At 39.5% G+C, this 18,819-nt stretch overlaps 1 protein-coding gene across 6 annotated transcripts in view; it reads left to right on the forward strand.

Moving 5' to 3' along the window:
• LOC133611779 (protein unc-79 homolog) overlaps positions 1-18,819 on the forward strand; it is a 132,487-nt gene that overhangs the window by 94,725 nt on the left and 18,943 nt on the right. For all 6 annotated transcript variants that reach the window (XR_009816035.2, XR_009816036.2, XM_061968907.2 and 3 more), the window contains exons 35-42: positions 13-115; positions 7,892-8,032; positions 8,150-8,188; positions 8,291-8,403; positions 8,474-8,559; positions 8,902-9,075; positions 9,363-9,431; positions 9,509-9,619. Coding sequence is in view for 4 of the 6 variants with exons in the window: in XM_061968907.2 (XP_061824891.2) it covers positions 13-115; positions 7,892-8,032; positions 8,150-8,188; positions 8,291-8,403; positions 8,474-8,559; positions 8,902-9,075; positions 9,363-9,431; positions 9,509-9,619 (836 nt within the window). In the remaining 2 variants the exon portion in view is untranslated. The remainder of the gene's footprint in view (positions 1-12; positions 116-7,891; positions 8,033-8,149; positions 8,189-8,290; positions 8,404-8,473; positions 8,560-8,901; positions 9,076-9,362; positions 9,432-9,508; positions 9,620-18,819) is intronic.

Consider the following 18,819-nt stretch of genomic DNA (forward strand, 5'->3'; position numbering starts at 1 on the left):
CCTGTCATGTAGGTCCAACAAAGACCAGTCTGCTCTCTGCACCGAGCACAGTCAGCATGTTTGTTCCTGCACCCGAGGAGTTCATTGATGAGCAGCCGACCTTAATGTCTGACAGGTGAAGGAAATCAGTTGAATTTCTATTGCACCAAATTACAACACAAATTATCTTAAAGAGGACCTATGATTTGAATCTACATTTAAACACTCCTTGTGGTCTGGATCGATGGTTCTCAAACTTTTTTTTACCAAGTACCACCATAACGACCAACATTTAAATACAGTAGCGTTGTAGACCTGAGCATTCATTAAAATGGATATTTCAATAAAATTTTTGGGCAGTGTAACATTACACACGGAGTGAATACTGTTTAAATATTTAATTAAGTGATTCTTTAGCATAACACTGGAGGGAGCACCCGTACCAAATGGTACCCATACGACAGTTTGAGAATACCTGGTCCAGATAATATGTATTGGATATGCTTTAGTTTAAATTTTAAATATATTTAGCTCCACAGTCACATTTCTAACCTAGCGGCCTGCCGACACCTCGTTGGGCTTTTGGCTGCCTTGCTGGAGAAGGGCGCTATTTCACCACTCCCCGTGGCTGGCAGGGTTGCCTTTGGAATAAGGGGGCCATGGTCATCTCCACTGTCGGCCTTGGTGAAGGAGGAGATCCACTCAGTCTGGCTCTGTCTCTCTTTGGGGTGTGGCTCTGTCTATTGGGCAGGCTGTGCAGTGGCATGGGCGCGCTGGCCGCTTTGGGGAAGGCTGAGGTAGAGTTGGAGCTGTTGGTGCTCAAGTCCAGGCCCTTGGCTTGCTTCAAGGCCTCCTCGCCGCTCGGCACCCCCGACACCTCCTTCCACAGCTGCTGGAGGTCCGACGGACACATCGTGGCTGGCAACCTTAGTCGTTCTCGTCATCGCTGGCAAGGTGTTTTCTCTCCTCCGAGGTTCCTCCCAGTCAGGTATCGGGAACAGGTCTGGGATCCGACTTTGACCCTGACCCTCTGGCGGGCGGAAGGGAATCTGGAGTGGCGGGCTGTCATCCTCGAATCTGCACAGAGGAACTGGCACACAAATTCTGCATTTTGTAAAATACCATTTTGGTCTCATGGTGTTTCCTCCTTCAAAGGGAGCTGCTGGTCCTAGGAAAGGCTAATCTGTATGCAGTTCATAGGGTGAAAAAATTCAAAGGCCGTAAAAACAGTTTTATTCAGGGACATTCGAATGATCATTAACGCTAATGGCAACATGTCAATCAAATTCAATTTGGTCTGTGTACAGATTTTAGCCAATTTGTATTTCTGGTTCATCCTTTCAACCTTACCTTGTGACTGAGGATGATAACCTGCTTTCTTAAAATGGGTGCCGTTGTTTGACCTAATCTTTTTGGGGAAACCATGTCGGGGTATTAGATCATTTACAAGTCATTTCATTACTGAATTGGCATCCTCCTTTTAGGTTGGAGTTGCTTTCGCCAACCACTGTAATTGTCAACACAAGTCATTACGTACCTTTTTCCTTGTACCGGATTGATCATATCAATTAAATAAAAACCTCGACATGCTCAAACTCGACACAATCCAAACTCACCTCCTCCCCCATCTGTCCCTGAAAAAGGGACAGTGTTAGTCGTAGTAGTAGTGGTAGTAGTAGTAGTAATTTCAGAAACATCCAAGAAAAACAAAAGGCAGCTGATAGTCAAGCGCAGCAAGAGCAGAGGCGGAGGACAGGTCATGTTTGAGGTCAATGTTTGCTTTTGCAATAGTAATTTGATATTTTACAACACCTAGTGAATTATTGTGGCCTCAATAATTCACTAAGTAGTTTATTTAGTTTAGTCTTTATATGATAGGACAATGCACAGAAACATTAAGTTCAAAGACAGATATGTTCTGTACCAGATTATAGCTAAATAGCTACTTTTCATCTGCAGTCCCTGGCTACCTAAATTAAAGGGATACAAAAATCATGCAATAAAATTATGACAATAAAATCATACTATAGCATGTAATCAAATTAAGAAAAGTCATACAATGCCCTTTCATTGACACATACTTAATTTACAATACAACCACACCTTATTTACCTCATCACACAAAGACAATACATCTGTCATCATTTGTAAAAACAACCATGATTTTAACAGCCACACCTCACAATTTACAACAAAAATGCTGTCATGGATAAATATAATACACATTAAGTTGATATGTCAAACATAGTACCCACCTTTGTGACCATGTGAGCAGCTTTGATTAATACTAAGTGAAAGTCAGCCCTAGTCTTCCGCATAAGCATTGTAACTTTGTTCCTCAAAACTTTTAAAATCATACGATCTGTATTTAGACCTGTTTGAATTGCTCTTTTGAGAGCTGAGTCCCGATTTTTCATTAGAAGCTAATTTTTTTCATTAATCCAAGGTATTTTTATTTTATCACTTTTCTTTCTGGGTTATGTTTTAGTGTATTTACAGATGATCTCTTTGATTTTTGTCATCCAAATGTAATTCTAGTAGGTCTGCTTAACATTTGTGTCATGTAGAAGTCGTCTATAATATCTTTAAGTTTATTTCTATCCAGATTAACATCCCCCATAACGATCAATTCTTTCATACTGTGCTGTTTGAGGATGTCTGAAAATGAATTGAGAAAAATGTCTTTAGCTGTGGTCGGTCGGTATGCTACAATTACCTTGAAATACATTTCTGAGGAAAATGTGATTTTAATTCCAACACACTCAAGATGATCTATTGGGAGGGTTATTTGTTCACTTTTAATGTTTTCCCTTACATAAATCATAACTCCTCCCTCCTTTGTCACTTGATCTGTTTGTTCTGTAATCTTGTACCCCGGGACATTAATTAGAACAAAAGGTATTGCAGGTTTTAACCATGTCTCCGATAGACAAAGGTACCCCAGATTAGAGTCTGACAGTAACTGCTGGATTTGTTCAGTATGGTTCCTGTTGTAGAAAGTTGAATGATGCGGACACGTTTGTTACTGAATACTTTCTATCAGACTTCTGTCTCTAAGCGACTTAGTGTATGTAATAAGCAACTATAATTATTTGTTTTGCTTAAATGTGTTGTTTTAGCTCAGCTGTTGTGTAGCTGCTAGCTCCTCGTAGCCTACAGCAGGAGTGTCCAAATTGCAGCCCATAGCTATGTTTTTAACAGACAACCGAAGCAATTGAAAATGTGGTATTTGCGTGTCGGTTCAATTAGCGGCAGCTACGCCCTGTTTCATCATTCGACCTATATCTTTGTTTTCGTAGGCGGGACAGAGGGCAAGGGAACAATGTGGGACAGCAATTGTCCATCTTATACCATGCTAATTGTTGTAAGGATAGTTCACTTGAGCGGCCATACCTTGAGTTCCAACATATATAATAGTCAAAGGGCTCCTATTATGAGTCGTCTAATTGGTGATCATACATGTGGTGGGTCGGGTGGAGGTATACACGGACGCAGCTCAGTCAGCCAGGGCTTTCACTGATAGGACAGTTCGAGCAGTCCTTGTCTTTCACTTGCTCCCGGGAGGAGGTGTACCCAGTAGATGTCAGCTGATGTCATGCTGTCAGGCAACACCAGGAAGGTTCCTTCTGTGTGATATTGAATGTCAGGGTACAGTTTGTAAAGCAGGTCATTACCAAGCAGGCAAGGTGTGTGCAGGTCGACCACAAAAGGATGGCACCAGTGTCAATCATGAACTGATAACATTGTCCGTTGACACTTATGTCCAGCAGGGGGCCTGTTTGTATCTCCTGTTGTTAGTCCTGCTGTGGGCGTCCTCTGTCACATCTGTATGATGTTCTGGCTGCAAATCGGAGCTTGTCTTGTTTAGAGAAGTTGGCACAGTCACATGACCAGTCACCTTGCTGCAAAACAGTTTCCACTCTGGCTTGACCTAGGATAACCGCGACCACCACCCGAGTCTGACTGTTTGGTTTCACGTTTGTTGAGGTTTCTTTCCTCCATCTCCTGGAGCTCAAAACACGTACACCTACTGTTGAAGATACTTTAGCTGATTTTTGACCTCTCGGTTCTTTTGACATTTAGTTTCAGCGATCTGTAATTTAAGGAGTTGTTTCCTTGCTGCTCTGTCACAGCCTTGTCGTTATCCTCTTGCTTAGTTAAATTCTGCATATCACGTTTAAAATCACAGCATTAATTGTCCCATTAAATGTTAATCAATACCCCTAATTCAAAGATTATACATACTACTTCATGTATATTTAAGTAACTTTTTAAATCAACTAAAGATTATCTATAAGTTAATTAAACTATCATTTGTGTTTGTCAGTTGGTCCGAGCATGCTGTCATGCTACACTTCACTTGTGCACTCTGACTTCCTGTCGTGCGTGATATTCTACAAAATAAAAGCATGCATTTATTCTCGTTCCTCCACCTGCTCATTCAAACCAGTCGCAACACGCACACACACACACACAGTGTTGGGCTCCAGTCATTTTGATAGCGTGGCACACACACACACACACAAGGTCATGTGTGTGCGTGAGTGCACATTCCAAATTATATGGCGAACCACAGCAGACATCTTCCTCCATCCTATCTCAATACCCCCATAAATTGGAAAACTATGGCATGAGAGGTGTTTCACAACAGTGGTTAAGTAGTTATTTAAGTAATAGATCTCAGTATGTGGAAATTAATAAGACTAAATCACAGCCAGAAAGAGTAACTTGTGGGGTTCCACAAGCCTCGTTATTGGGACCTAAGTTATTTATACTTTATTTAAATTATATTTGTTCAGTATCTAATAAATTAAAATGTATTATGTTTGCAGATGATACAAATGTATATTGTTCAGGAAAAGACTTGAAACCGCATATTGAATATATAAAGCGAAACATATCCAAATCCATTGCTATTCTGTATAAAGTAAGACACATGCTGAATAAGAAATGTCTGCATATGTTATATTATTCTTTATTATTCGTTAAGGATTTTTTTTTTCTTTGCCTTGTAATTGTTTGTGTCCGCTGGTTCCATTTCTGTGAATATCTTTTTATTTCATCGGCTAACAGTGGTTTCAGTTTACTGAAGCCCCAACTGCTGACCAAACCTGCGACTCAAACTCCATGATTCGCACAGGTGTGACTATAAAAGTTGACAATATATGATTAATACCAGTTACACAGATAAAAGTTAAAAATGTTTTAGAATATACATTTAAATTTTATTTAAACCTGTCCAGCGGAGCAGACCCTGCGTTACCACCCTGACCAACACGGCAACAGCCTAAAGGCACCGTAGAGTCACTGGTAATCAGCCAACAATTCTACGGCCATCATGTTTGGTCAGTTCCATACAGTTTCACCAAGTTTCACCAAAGCTCTACCGTATGGAGCCCGATCTCCATCTGTCTAACTGCAGCACACTAATCAGAACGTCGTGACAGCTCAGTCGATCTCCTTTACCGGAGTCACTGAAAAGATCACTTAAAATGAGGCCTTTCTACCGCTGCAGTTCCACAAAGACAGATGCGTCGCACATTCACAAACATAACAATGTTTTCTTTAGAGTCGAATGTACCACCAGTTAGATAAACATGCCTTTACTTTAGCTGTATCCAAACTGTGCTAATCTGGGGTACTTGCAGAAGAAGACCCCCTCTGCCGACAACGCCAGAGGGGGGAAGAGGTTAAAAAATGTATTTGCCTCAAATCGTTTGTGCTTGACACTCCTGAACCACCACAATTCTATTAACAGTTCCCCTTATTGTTAAAACAAGAAATCACAAGTTTTCAAACAAACAAACAGACAATATAATCACATATAAAACAACCCAATCCAACCATAACGTACCCCATTCCAGGTTGTTTTTGGGGAACCTGGCTAGACCTATCTTTTATCAAAAACAGGTTCAGCAATTAGTCTTACCAGTCCCGATCATCTCCAGACAGACAACTTTTACACATTAAGCAAAATTGCTTACCTTTAGATGCGCGCGTGCAAATCTTTGTCTGCCGAGAGAGAGACCGGGAGCGGATGTCGACCTGCAGCGTTCTAGACCATTCTGTTCGTGGCGCCAATTTTATGTGGTGGAAGGTCCGAATCTTAAACAGCAACAAAAGTAAATTTAGTACAAAAGTTCTATTTACCCATAATCAAATGGTACACGGTTGGATTGAATTGTCATGCAAACAAACAACGTCCTCCGGAGACGTTGGATGAATCGAGAATCATGCGATGCTCACGTGTGAGCTCAAGTAAATTGTCTCCTCACAGACCCACTTGACCAAACGAACCACATTAGCATAGCAAACACATCATACTTTGTTCTAGCCCATTGGTTCTCAAACTTTCTTTCCAAGTACCAAGTATATTCCAAGTATATGTAACATTTTTGGCCAATATAACATTACACACAGGTTGAACAGTAACAGTAATCAAGTGATTATTTGGTGTACCACTAAATGGAGCTCACATACGACTAGTGGAGTATGGTCAACTCGGTTTCAAAGTTGGGACCAAACATGGCGCTCTGTAGTCACATGAGGGGCTTTTGACCATCTGGCCATACTCTCTCTGATTGGTCAAAAGCCCCTCACGTGTCTACAGGGCGCCATGTTTGGTCCCAACTTTGAAACCGAGTTGATCACACTCTCTCTATACACGAATCTGACGAGTACGTAGTGCACGTACCACAGTTGGAGAATCACTGTTTTAACCAAACCACCATGACAAATGAGAACACACCATCAGATAAAATGCAATAATCACTACATTTTAGCTAACTTATCAATGCAACTTCTACTCAGGGCCAACCCTCTCCTAACGCGAACCCTGCTTGGCATGAATGTAAAAATATCCGACTTTACTGCAGACATATTCCTAACCACGTCCTGCTCCATCAGTGATTAGAATATAAGACTTACATTAGTGCACGTCTTTAAACACAACGGTACTGAGATCGAATCCCGGTCGAAAGAGAGTTGTGAGCTTTTAAGAAAAATGTATGTTTTAATGATGTTAATGATGCACGGTGACCTCATGGTGAGCATGTAGGCCCCACAGTCAGAAGATCTGGGTTTGGGCATCTCTGTGTGGAGTTTGCATGTTGGTTTTCTCCAGGTACTCTGGACTCCTCCCACATTTCAAAATATGAATGTTAGGTAAATGGAGACTATAAATTGTCGATTTGTGTGACTGCAAATGTGAATAGGAGTTTGTTTATATGTGCCCTGCCATTGGCTGGAGTCCAGTTTTGGGTGTTCCCTGCCTCTCGCCCCAATTCAGCTCGGATAAGTTCGAGCTTACCAGCGCCCCTAATGTTGATAAGTGGTATAGAAATTGGACGGGATATTGTTAGACTTTTTATTTTCCACTACAAAAGTAGTTATGGAACAATTTTTTTCCCAATTATATATTTTTTCACCAGACAACATGCATTAAATTAAAATCAAGTTTGAATAAAAAAAACGGCTTATAAATGGTTTCACATCAATTAGAAATTGTGAAAAACTTTTTTAATTGGGGCAAGCGGGCTCCAAAATACAATTTTGCTTAGTGCCTCTACTATATTCTACAAGACCTCTTTCTCACAGGAAATTACTTAAATTAACAGATGTTTTCACATCAAATGCATGAAGCACCCTAATGAGATTCAACTGACAATAGATATGATGACAAGTTATTTAAAGAATACAAAATAGTCTGCATATCAGCTTTGTTGTACTGTAGGACGGTGACAAAGGGTATTATTACTAGTACTATTATAGTATTAGTACTTTCTGGATCCACTGTAACTCCCTTTTAGCTCCTACAAAAACACAACACATACAATCTGATGAGATATATAAAACTGGATGTATTATACTAGCAGAAATGCTAATCTAGTACCTACTATGTTTCTCTCTTTAGGTGTCGCGACTGCGCGGCGGTCCTGGAGGAATATGACGAGGAGACTCTTGGCCTGGCGGTGGTGGTTCTTTCCATGTTCATCCACCTCAGCCCTGATTTGGCTGCTCCTATGCTTCTGGACATCATGCAGTCTGTGGGCAGGTATGCATGAGCCCGGTCTCCCTGCTACCTACATCCATGCAGTTTCATAATAACCCTCACAACTCATGCATGATTCAAATCCTGGATCCTGGATTCCTAACCCACTGCTTCTCTCAGGTTGGCTTCCAGCGCAAATTTTTCCGGACAAGCAGAGAGGTATTGCATGAAGCTGTCACGCCGGTGCAGTGCACAGATATCCACTTTTATAGATGTTGCGTGTAATAATTCATGTGCCTCCCTCCATATGATGTTTTGCAGTATGTTGATCCCAGGGAATGTTGCAGGTGTGGCTAAGCAGTTCCTCCGCTGCATGTTCCACCAGCTGGCTCCTAATGGCATCTTGCCACAGCTCTTCCAAAGCAACATTAAAGGTCAGCTCCGAGTTCTCACTATGAAACCTCAGATTTACATTTACTGAACATCCTCTTCTCTACTCTGCAGATGGAAGTTTCCTACGGACGCTTGCCTTGTCGCTGATAGATTTCAATGAGTTGAGTTCTGTTGCCGCCCTCAACATGCTGCTGGAGGTGAGTTTTCGCCTTGTTTGTCTTCTTACCAGCAGGAGGCGCTCTTGTCAAAGCTAAGCAACATAAGCCGATCTGAAAGAAGAAATAATCAGGAAGGCCCTGCCTTATTACCCTGCACAACTGCACCAGTTGATTGTTGTTATTGTTGGACTGTTACACATGAGCAGCGAGGCGGCTGCCCACGTGAGCATTTATCTGCGCTTCCGTGTCCTAAATCCGCTGGCCTCGTTATTATGAGCATTGTGATTGATCAGTACTGAATGATCACTTAAATGGAAATATCTCTTTGCTTAGAATGGCCGTTACGTAACCCAGTTATGCTTTATGTGCGCTCCCCTCCAGGGCCTGAACAACAAAAAGAGTCTCCCAGCAGGTGGCACCATGCTGCACTGCCTGGACAACATCGCCACCTTCATGGAGGCACTCCCCATGGACTCTCCAAGCAACCTGTGGACCACCATCTGCAACCAGTTCCAGGCCTTCCTTACTAAACTGCCCTTTGTGCTCCCTCTGAAGGTATTATTGACGCCGCCGCTCACTTAGCTTGCGCCTGATATGCTTTGATGTGATTATGGCTCAGGGAGAAAGCATGGAGCAGTGCCCTTGTCAGGTTTAATGGGACTGAATCTTGAGATTCTCATTGATTTGACTCCGCCGCTGTTGACCTTGGAGGTCAAATTAAAGTGTCTCTAATCATTTTATTCATGCACATGTAGTTGCCCCAGTGTGAGGAATAGTTGCACAAACTTTTGTACTTAGAAAACTCTTTCGGTTAAAGCTTTTTCAATTTGTCTGTCCCTCAGTGCCCCATGGATTCCAGTCTGAGGATTATAATTTGCCTACTGAAAATTCCAACCACAAATGCAACTCGAGTAAGCCCAGAGAAGATTTTGGGAAGCTAAATTATACAAATCCTGACCTTTAACATCTAATCTCATGTGTCCTACAGAGTCTCCTGGAGCCTTTCTCCAAGCTGCTGAGCTTTGTCATCCAGTATGGCATCTTCAGCCTCTCCTACTTGGTGGAGCTGTGTGGATTGTGTTACAAAGCTTTTAACAAGGTACTCTTGGCAATAGTCAAATCTCCATGTAACATTTACAGTATAATTACACACAAGTCCATGTCATTTGCTTTAGTTGCACTCTCAACAGTCGTTTTACCTTTAAATCTGGTATTGAGCTACTCAACATGTATGTTAGCTCATATCAGGCAAATTCATTATGTTTTTTGTAAGGTTCCCAAGCCAAACTGACTCATTTTAGTAACAAGAGCAAAATGACAAAAGTGAGTTTTTAAGCCGCCTACCGCCCAGCACCCCCCGCGACCCCGAAAGGGACAAGCGGTAGAAAAATGGATGGATGGATGGATGGAATGAGTAAATACATGAAATATAGCCACATGGCATTTATGCTAATAGCATCTACACACTAAGCACATTACATTGATTTACCAAAAAATTATTTTGAAAATAAAACAATTAATTTAAGTACCGTTTTTTTCGAACCAATATGGCACACTTAAAAGTCTTTCATTTTCTCAAAAATCGTGCCCCTAATATACAGATTGATTCTGGTTGTGTTTACCAATTTTGTTTGTTACATGGTCTAATGCTGAATTTGACCAGTAGATGGCAGTCACACATAATGAAAATGTGTGGACTGCAGGTTGACGCCTGTTCAATCATTGACATTCGCAAGCAAGCCCAAAACTTTGATGTTTCATTGAAAATATAGAACATTACACAGGGCGCTCAAAAATCTGTCAAAATGTGTTAGTACGACTTTGGTAAGCTACGACGCCGCACCGCTTGATGGATTGCCGTGGCATTACGGCTATAGTAGTCAGACGTGCTTCAACATACGGGTATTATAATGGTGTGTGTATAAGGGCCCTAAAATGGCCCCTATTAGGAGGGAAATTATCTAACGTGAGGGGCTTTTGACCAATCATTTAGGAGATCGTCTGAAACCGTGTTGTCCATACTTTCTATGCCACTAGTGGTACGTGGGCTCCATTTAGTGCTACACCAAATAATCACTTAATTAAATATTCAAACTGTGTTATATTACCCCAGATGTTGTGACATGCTCGCCAGGGATGATGTTATTGTTGTATTGTTGCTTGGAGTAAAACCTAAACTTGTTTATCAAGGCAAGACCAAGTTTTTTAGCTTCTGCTTCTCTGGAGGGACAGAATAAACTTTTTGTGGTTAGCTTTATCACTACCGTATTTTTCGGACTATAAGTCGCAGTTTTTTTCATAGTTTGGCCGGGGCTGCGACTTATACTCAGGAGCGACTTATGTGTGAAATTATTAACACATTACCGTAAAATATCAAATAACATTATTTATCTCATTCACGTAAGAGACTAGACGTATAAGATTTCATGGGATTTAGCGATTAGGTGTGACAGATTGTTTGGTAAACGTATAGCATGTTCTATATGTTATAGTTATTTGAATGACTCTTACCATAATATGTTACGTTAACATACCAGGCACGTTCTCAGTTGGTTATTTATGCGTCATATAACGTACACTTATTCAGCCTGTTGTTCACTATTCTTTATTTATTTTAAATTGCCTTTCAAATGTCTATTCTTGGTGTTGGGTTTTATCAAATAAATTTCCCCCAAAAATGCGACTTGTACTCCAGTGCGACTTATATATGATTTTTTCCCTTCTTTATTATGCATTTTCGGCCGGTGCGACTTATACTCCGAAATATACGGTACTTCCCAGGGTTAAAGAAGCCAAAAATATTAAGTATACTTGTTAAATGAAACCTTTTTAATGAATACTTAGGCCTACTACACTACAGTTTTTTAATGTTGGTTATTAAGTTGGTACTTGGAGAGCTAAGTGTTTTCGGAGGTGGTTCGTGGTGCAAAAAGTTTGAGAATTACTACAGTAGAATTTATATATATATATATATATATATATATATATATATATATATATATATATATATATATATATATATATATATATATATATATATATATATATCCATCCATCCATCCATCCATCCATTTTCTACCGCTTATTCCCTTTTGGGGTCGCGGGGGGCGCTGGAGCCTATCTCAGCTACAACCGGGCGGAAGGCGGGGTACACCCTATATATATATATATATATATATATATATATATATATATATATATATATATATATATATATATATTCCAAATCTTTCTAAACGGGTAAGTGTTATGGTAACAGGAGTGAGTGCAAACCCAGGGACACCACTATTTTTTTTTTTTAAGAAAATAAACCTAAAGTGTAGATAGTAACACAAATACGTTAAACATATAACATATCTGAATGATTTCAATTGTTATTTTCCATGGTAAAGTCAATTTTTTGGAAAGGCAACAATGCTATTTTCCAATGTTTGAGGTATTTACTTTTTTTTTAAACACATATGTTATCAGATCATCACTTTGCTTAATTTTTTTTTTTAAGTATTTTTACAGGTAATTTTATTGTGCACCTATATGTATTTCTTGATTACTTAAATGGCAGTGATTCCGTGGAATGGCCTTTGTAGTAGTTTTTGTAAGTTTATTTTTCTCCTTCTGAACTGTTCAACACAAAAGGGTGAACACTTGGCAAAACATGCACTCCGACTGTGTTGCTTGTGCTATTATTACTAGAAAAATACGCCACATGAGGGCGCTGTTATTAAACACTAGTTCAACCACCATGAAGTATCAGGTTCTCAAACTCATGGCTCACAGGCCCATACAACAGCACCATTTTAACATCGAACATGCATTTTGAAACTTCTAGATAAGAAATATTGTGTGAAAAACAATACAACAGAATGTACTACAAACAGCTAGAATACAATGGTACCTCAATTTAAGAGTGCACCAACCTAAGAGTGTTATGAGATAAGAGCTGTCTCTTGGCTAACTGTTGTGCTTTAAGTTGCAAGCATAAATTTCAGTTACAAGCATCCCTGCCATTAGTTGGTGTAGCAGATGCCACAATTAACCCCATAACATCCACTCAAAACATCCTGTCTTACTCACTAGCATTAGCTTATTGCTGGAGATTGACACAACTTTGTTTTAAAAGTTTAAAAAAATAATCAAAAACATGACAGAGCGTGTAGCAGACTTTGCGAAGTTTGTCTGCACCATACTGAGGCAGAATGAGTCGATCATGCCCGCCAATAATTTTAAGATAATATGTACATGGCAGACATTTATACACGAAACAATGGAGAAGCTGCTGATGTTGTGCAGCTGGAAGGAGATAACATAGAAGTCTACTGTCCAAGGTAAATGTACATTATTACATTACTTCATAAACTACTGTAGTTGTTTGTAATACATTTGATTTTATTATTTTTATACAGTATTTTTTATTACTAAAAGTTAGTTTTTCTTAAATGTGTGCTATTTTGAGGGTCAAGCACCAATTGATTTCAATTAATTTCAGTGGGAGATGTTGACTTGACATTCAAGTGTTTTGAGTTAAGAGCTTTGTCACAGAACTAGTTGAACTTAAGTTGAGGTACTACTGTAGTTTTAGAAGTAATGTAATAACATGTTCCGTATTTTTCGGATTATAAATAGCAATTTTTTTCATAGTTTGGCCGGGGTGCGATTTATACTCTGGAGTGACTTATGTGTGAAATTATTAACACATTACCGTAAAATATCAAATAATATTATTTATCTCATTCACGTAAGAGACTAGGCGTATATCAGCGTGACAGATTGTTTGGTAAACGTATAGCATGTTCTATATGTTATAGTTATTTGAATGATTCTTACCATAATATGTTACGTTAACATACCAGGCACGTTCTCAGTTGGTTATTTATGCCTCATATAACGTACACTTATTCAGCCTGTTGTTCACTATTCTTTATTTATTTTAAATTGCCTTTCAAATGTAAATTCTTGGTGTTGGATTTGGTCAAATAAATTTCCCCCCAAAATGCGACTTATACTCTCGTGCGACTTATATATGTTTTTTCCTTCTTTATTATGCATTTTCGGCCGGTGCGATTTATACTCCGGAGCGATTTATAATCCGAAAAATACAGTACCTTGAAGAGCGGACTTCTACAGTTTCTACTTAAAACTGCTTCTCCATCAAACACACCATTAGCAACTTCACCATATTCTTATGGATAAATGTCGCTCAGAAGCTGGGGTACTCGTGTCCTGAGGTACCAGTGTACTACTAACAAACTATTATCACAGGTGAACAGGTCAACAACAACTGACTAACCCAGTCTAAACACATAACCTTAGAAACAAAATCGTTTTTTTAATTGAAAACAGAAAGCACCCCAGCCACGGGAGTGATGACTGCTCCCAGCATGCTTTGCAGCACCTTTTTGTGCTGCAAATTCTAAATATTCTCAAAATACATATTAAAAGTTGGCATAGTTTTTATTTATTATCCTCATTAGTAGTAGCTCTGTGTATGGATTATCTACCTGCTGTGTGATGGTTATACAGTAGCATAATTTTAATGACAGCATAATACTGTTATGTTGAGTAATGACCTCCTGCAGTTTCCAAACTGTTGACGAGCAATTGCCCTGAAGTGAATACTGTATATGTGCTTCTGACATTCTCCAACAATGTCACAACGTTCTTTTAATATTGGTGGGTTAAATCAGTAACTTCTCAAACTGTGGTACGCGGACTCCATCTAGTGGTACACCATATAATCACTTAATGAAGTGATTAGTGTTTTATTTACCTATATTCAAACCCAGTGTTACTGTTCAAAATGTGTTTAATGTTAGAGTGGCCAAAAATATCAAACATATATGTGAAATAAAACCTCTGCCTTGTTTGAATGAATACTTAGGCCTGCTATGCTACTGTATTTTGTTAGTCATTATGGTGATAAGAGCCAAGTGTTTTCTGAAGTGGTGCTTGGTAAAAAAAAGTTTGAGAATCACAGGGTTAATAGTTATGTTGGCCAAACTCCGGCCATGATGCATCTTACTGATAGCTTCTTCTAGTATTTATTGACAAATCAGTCACGTAGCTAAACGTGATTCTGAACTATATACTGTGGTGGCCTAGCTTTGCCAGGACTCCACTTGCAGAGACCCCAAAGCAAGTTGGGTTTGAGTCAGTTTGACTTCAAATTTCTCGCACATCTCAATGCAATCTGCAAAACATTCACTGTATCTTTAGGGTTTATTTGTGTAATCACCATAATTAGATGACTGACAAGCACTTGTGGAAAAACGCGGCGACTGTCAAGCAAAACGTCAGCGATTTGCACATAAGGCATTGACCATTTGTCTAATAATTAAACAACTGAGAATAAGTGTATTACATTCTTTGAAAGCTTTCTGTGCCCTTCTCAATGCATAGTAACAGAGTATGTTAACTACCCACATAACATGAGTTCTGACCCTCAAGGAAGTTGACCTTATTTGCTTGAAAGAATAATCTTGTTTATTAGCTTTGCACAATCAAAGTTATTAGTGTCACTGATTACATTGAAGCCTGCAAGCCCAGCAAAATAACTGCTGCCATTTTTGAGTTTCTGCTGCTACTCTGAAACAGGATAGGGTCATTTATCTTGCATTGATTTAATCTGTTGCTCCTCATTTCTCCAAAAGGGCATCATAAGAAACAGATCCGAATCCAACAGCCTGCTATTCAGTTGTGTCCACACCAAGAACATGTTTTGAATATTGTGAACCGTAAAACTTTCCGCACTTTAAAGGGTTAAACCTTTTACACAGATTAGCAGTGATAAAAATGTTGAGTTATGTTGTTTTGCAGGCTTTGATGTCGTCATTTTTTGGTGCTGCTCCAACTTGCCTGACTCCCCAGACAGCCAGAAATGTAGCCATGTGTCCCACATGATTAAGTAGGTAATCATCCAGTATCGATTAACATGATTAGTTGGTGTACCGTAGGGCCTCGGGTCTATAGTGTGTTTCTGAGGTGCCGTCTCAGACAGAGATGGAGCCAGGCTTGTCTGCGCCGTTTGGCCCCGTGGATGCTCAATCCTCCACCACTGTCAACGCCGCATGCTTTATGTCTCCTGCAGTATTGATTTTCTCAACCTGCGATTCCTCGCTCTACAATATCCGCTCTTCAAAACCCAGAGTCACTATGAACAATTACTCTTGGACCCTTTCCTATGCAGTTTCTTTTAATGGCAGCTTCCGAGAAGGATCCAGAATGTAAAGTTGTAAAGTATCGCTGTTTTTAAACGGAGGGTTGCAATACTATGCATCAACTACTGGTCATGGGTGTCTATTTACTGAAGGTGTCGTTTGAATTTAGAGCGTTCAGGTGCGGCTGAGGTGAGGCACATAGTGTCATGATTTTACCTACCCAGTCAAAGAAAAAACTACTGCATCTGAATGATGCAGGGGGTGTCCAACTAATTTTTATCATGGTCCACATCGCAGTTATGGCTGCCACTTATAATTGCAAAATTAAGGATAATTAAAGCTGCAAGCAGCGATGGACGGGACCGACTTTGACGGCACATAAAATCCAAACCGGAGCAGTAATTAAAAGTCTTTGGTCAACTTTTAATCAAAAGGGTTCAATCTCTCTCCTGTGCTAGTTTAAAGCCGACACGACAAACGCGCTCAAAGGAGATAATGTTTGAAAATAGGTGACCGGTTTTTACAAAACTTTTGTTTTGAAGGGGGAATTGCAAACTTTCTGTTGATTTTTGCTGGAGGTTGTCAAAGAATGAAATGTAGGTCTAAGTCAGACCCACATAGAGGTTTTTGTTTCATATCTCTACGACATTTGTACTGGAAGTTACAGGCAGTTTTGTCTGAGTTTTCTTCCTAGGAGCAGTTGTGTCTGTGTTTTCTTCCTAGGGGGCGCTAGAGCGCAATTTTGAGTTTTAGGGTTGGGTTTTTTATTAGATCGCAATTTTTGCCTGTCCTGATGTGTGTGTCCAGTTTGGTGAGTTTTGAAGCATGTTAAGGGGGTCAAATTACAGCTCAAAGAGGCAAAAGTGACTGTTTTTACTAAACTTTTGTTTTGAAGGGGGAATTGCCAACTTCCTGTTGATTTTTGCTGAAGGACATCAATGTATGAAATCTAGGTCTAAGTCAGACCTACATAGAGGTTTTCGTTTCATGTCTCTACGACATTCTTACCGGAAGTTACAAGCAGTTTTGTCTGTGTTTTTTCCTAGGAGGGCTAGAGCGCAATTTTGAGTTTTGGTGTTTGGTTTTTTTATTAGATGGCAATTTTCGCCAGTCCTGATGTCTGCGTCAAATATAGTGAGTTTTGAAGCATGTTAAGGGGGTCAAATTACAGCTCAAAGAGGCGGCGGAATAATAATAATAAAACCTTGCAATTACAATAGGGTCCTCTGTCCAAGGGACATTGCGGTCCCTAATCATACAAATGTATAATCGCCACATGATATTGTTACACAATTTCTCCTTTCATTTGATTATTATATTGTATTCCAACAAACTGATGGTAAAACTGCTTTGCAATTATAAATCAAAGTGACAAGCACGTGTTAAAGTGCAGCTTTTGTAGAACAACTTCAAAAAGAGTTTCGATGACAAAAAAAAAAATTTTTGGAATAGATTTTTGTGTCAAATAATATAGAGGTAAGAAAAAATGTAGTCGGACGCGGCACAATTTTTTTCCGTCTAAATCGTAACATACCTGTATGTATTAAAAGTGACGAAAAGCCCCATTTACACACTTTTCCAGGTGTTTGCTGTGGTGGGCCTGCATTTCGACACCTGTGTATTAGCGTAACAGGACTGAATGCAAACCGAGAGAAGTTGCATTTTAACTAAGTTAAATACGAAAATTTAAATGTAAAGAAAGCAAACTTAAAAGGAGAGGAATTTCGTCTTTTTTCCACTTTTAAATGTTACAATGTTGGATACACATGTTAAACAATGACAATCAAATGGATGCCTCTGTTCATGGGGTTTTGCAGTCTGGCTACGTTGTGACATCACACGGAGCTTATTTGGTCATTTAAGGCCTGATTGACTAAAGATTTGCGTGTACTAAAACATGTGCAAACTTGACAGATCTACCAAATGTGTACTAAGTGGATTGCGTCTGTTTAGTGAGCAGAATAAGGAGCGCAAACCATTTTGCTTCTCTGTCTTCATTAATAAGCAGAATACATGCCGATCATCAACACACCCAAAATACCTGGAGGAGAAAAAGCAAATGTATTAAACAGCTTGTGCAATGTGGTTAATTAGAACTCATCCCCGTTTTGGGAGCACTATTTTACGTTTTATTTAGCACATGTAAAAGGGATGTGCTATCTGACACAGACAGGCTGTGAGAAAAGAGGTGCTCGCGCTGCAAAGACAGACGAGAGTCCTCCATCCTACGTGTGTGTGTCAGCATATTTAGACAGACAGAAATAAAAAAATAATAGACAAAACGTCTATTCAGAAATTGCTTTTACAGCTTTATAGCTACTGGATGACTTATGGGGCAGATTAAAATGAATTCAATTAATACGTTTCGGTGCCCGCTGGTGTTTTTTTCAGTGACGTTCATTGTTTTTCATTCAGGATTGCTGTAATATGTTTCCTACTAGAAAAGACGTCTTTCATTACGCACTTCCTTATGGTTGAGTCATTCTAGATGCACAAATATGCTGATGATGCAATCTACATAATTCATTTTGCATATGTTTCTGTTGTCTAGACTGCAATTCAGAAAAGATGTTAGAGATTATATATGTGTGCTGCCAGTTCAATACATCGCACTTTAGTGTCTCCATGGTAAAAGCCCGGTATGCACGCAAAATCCTCATTTAAAAAAATAAGGCCAATTTTCAATTGCACGCGCAGTTTAGTAGATCATGCGCAACACGCCCACTCATTTTACACACAATTTTATTTTTTGCACATGCTGTTTCGCGCCTGGTATTTGGTTCTTGATAAATCAGGCCCTAAGTAAAGCTCTCAGGCAGATGGGGGAGCTCCTCCCCCTCTGCTTCAGGCTGTAAGAAAACACACAAAAAAGTATTATTTTCATCTAATTTTGGCATGCGCATATAACGCCAAAGTGCAACATGCAGGTATACAAATGTTCCCTAAACAGCTGTTTTTAATGCATGTCTGAATTGATCGTATAGTGTAGGTGTACCTAATGTTGTGACCGGGTGAATCACTACAATGTTGGTGAAATATTGACAGTGTCTGGAAAAAAAAACGGTGACAACTTTAAAAGTTTACATTGTCTAAAGATAAATCATGGTACTTTTGGATACTTTTGGGTGGGGCGTGGTTTCATTTG

This window comes from Nerophis lumbriciformis, linkage group LG08, assembly GCF_033978685.3.
Source record: "Nerophis lumbriciformis linkage group LG08, RoL_Nlum_v2.1, whole genome shotgun sequence".
In the NCBI taxonomy this organism is placed as follows: Eukaryota; Metazoa; Chordata; class Actinopteri; order Syngnathiformes; family Syngnathidae; genus Nerophis; species Nerophis lumbriciformis.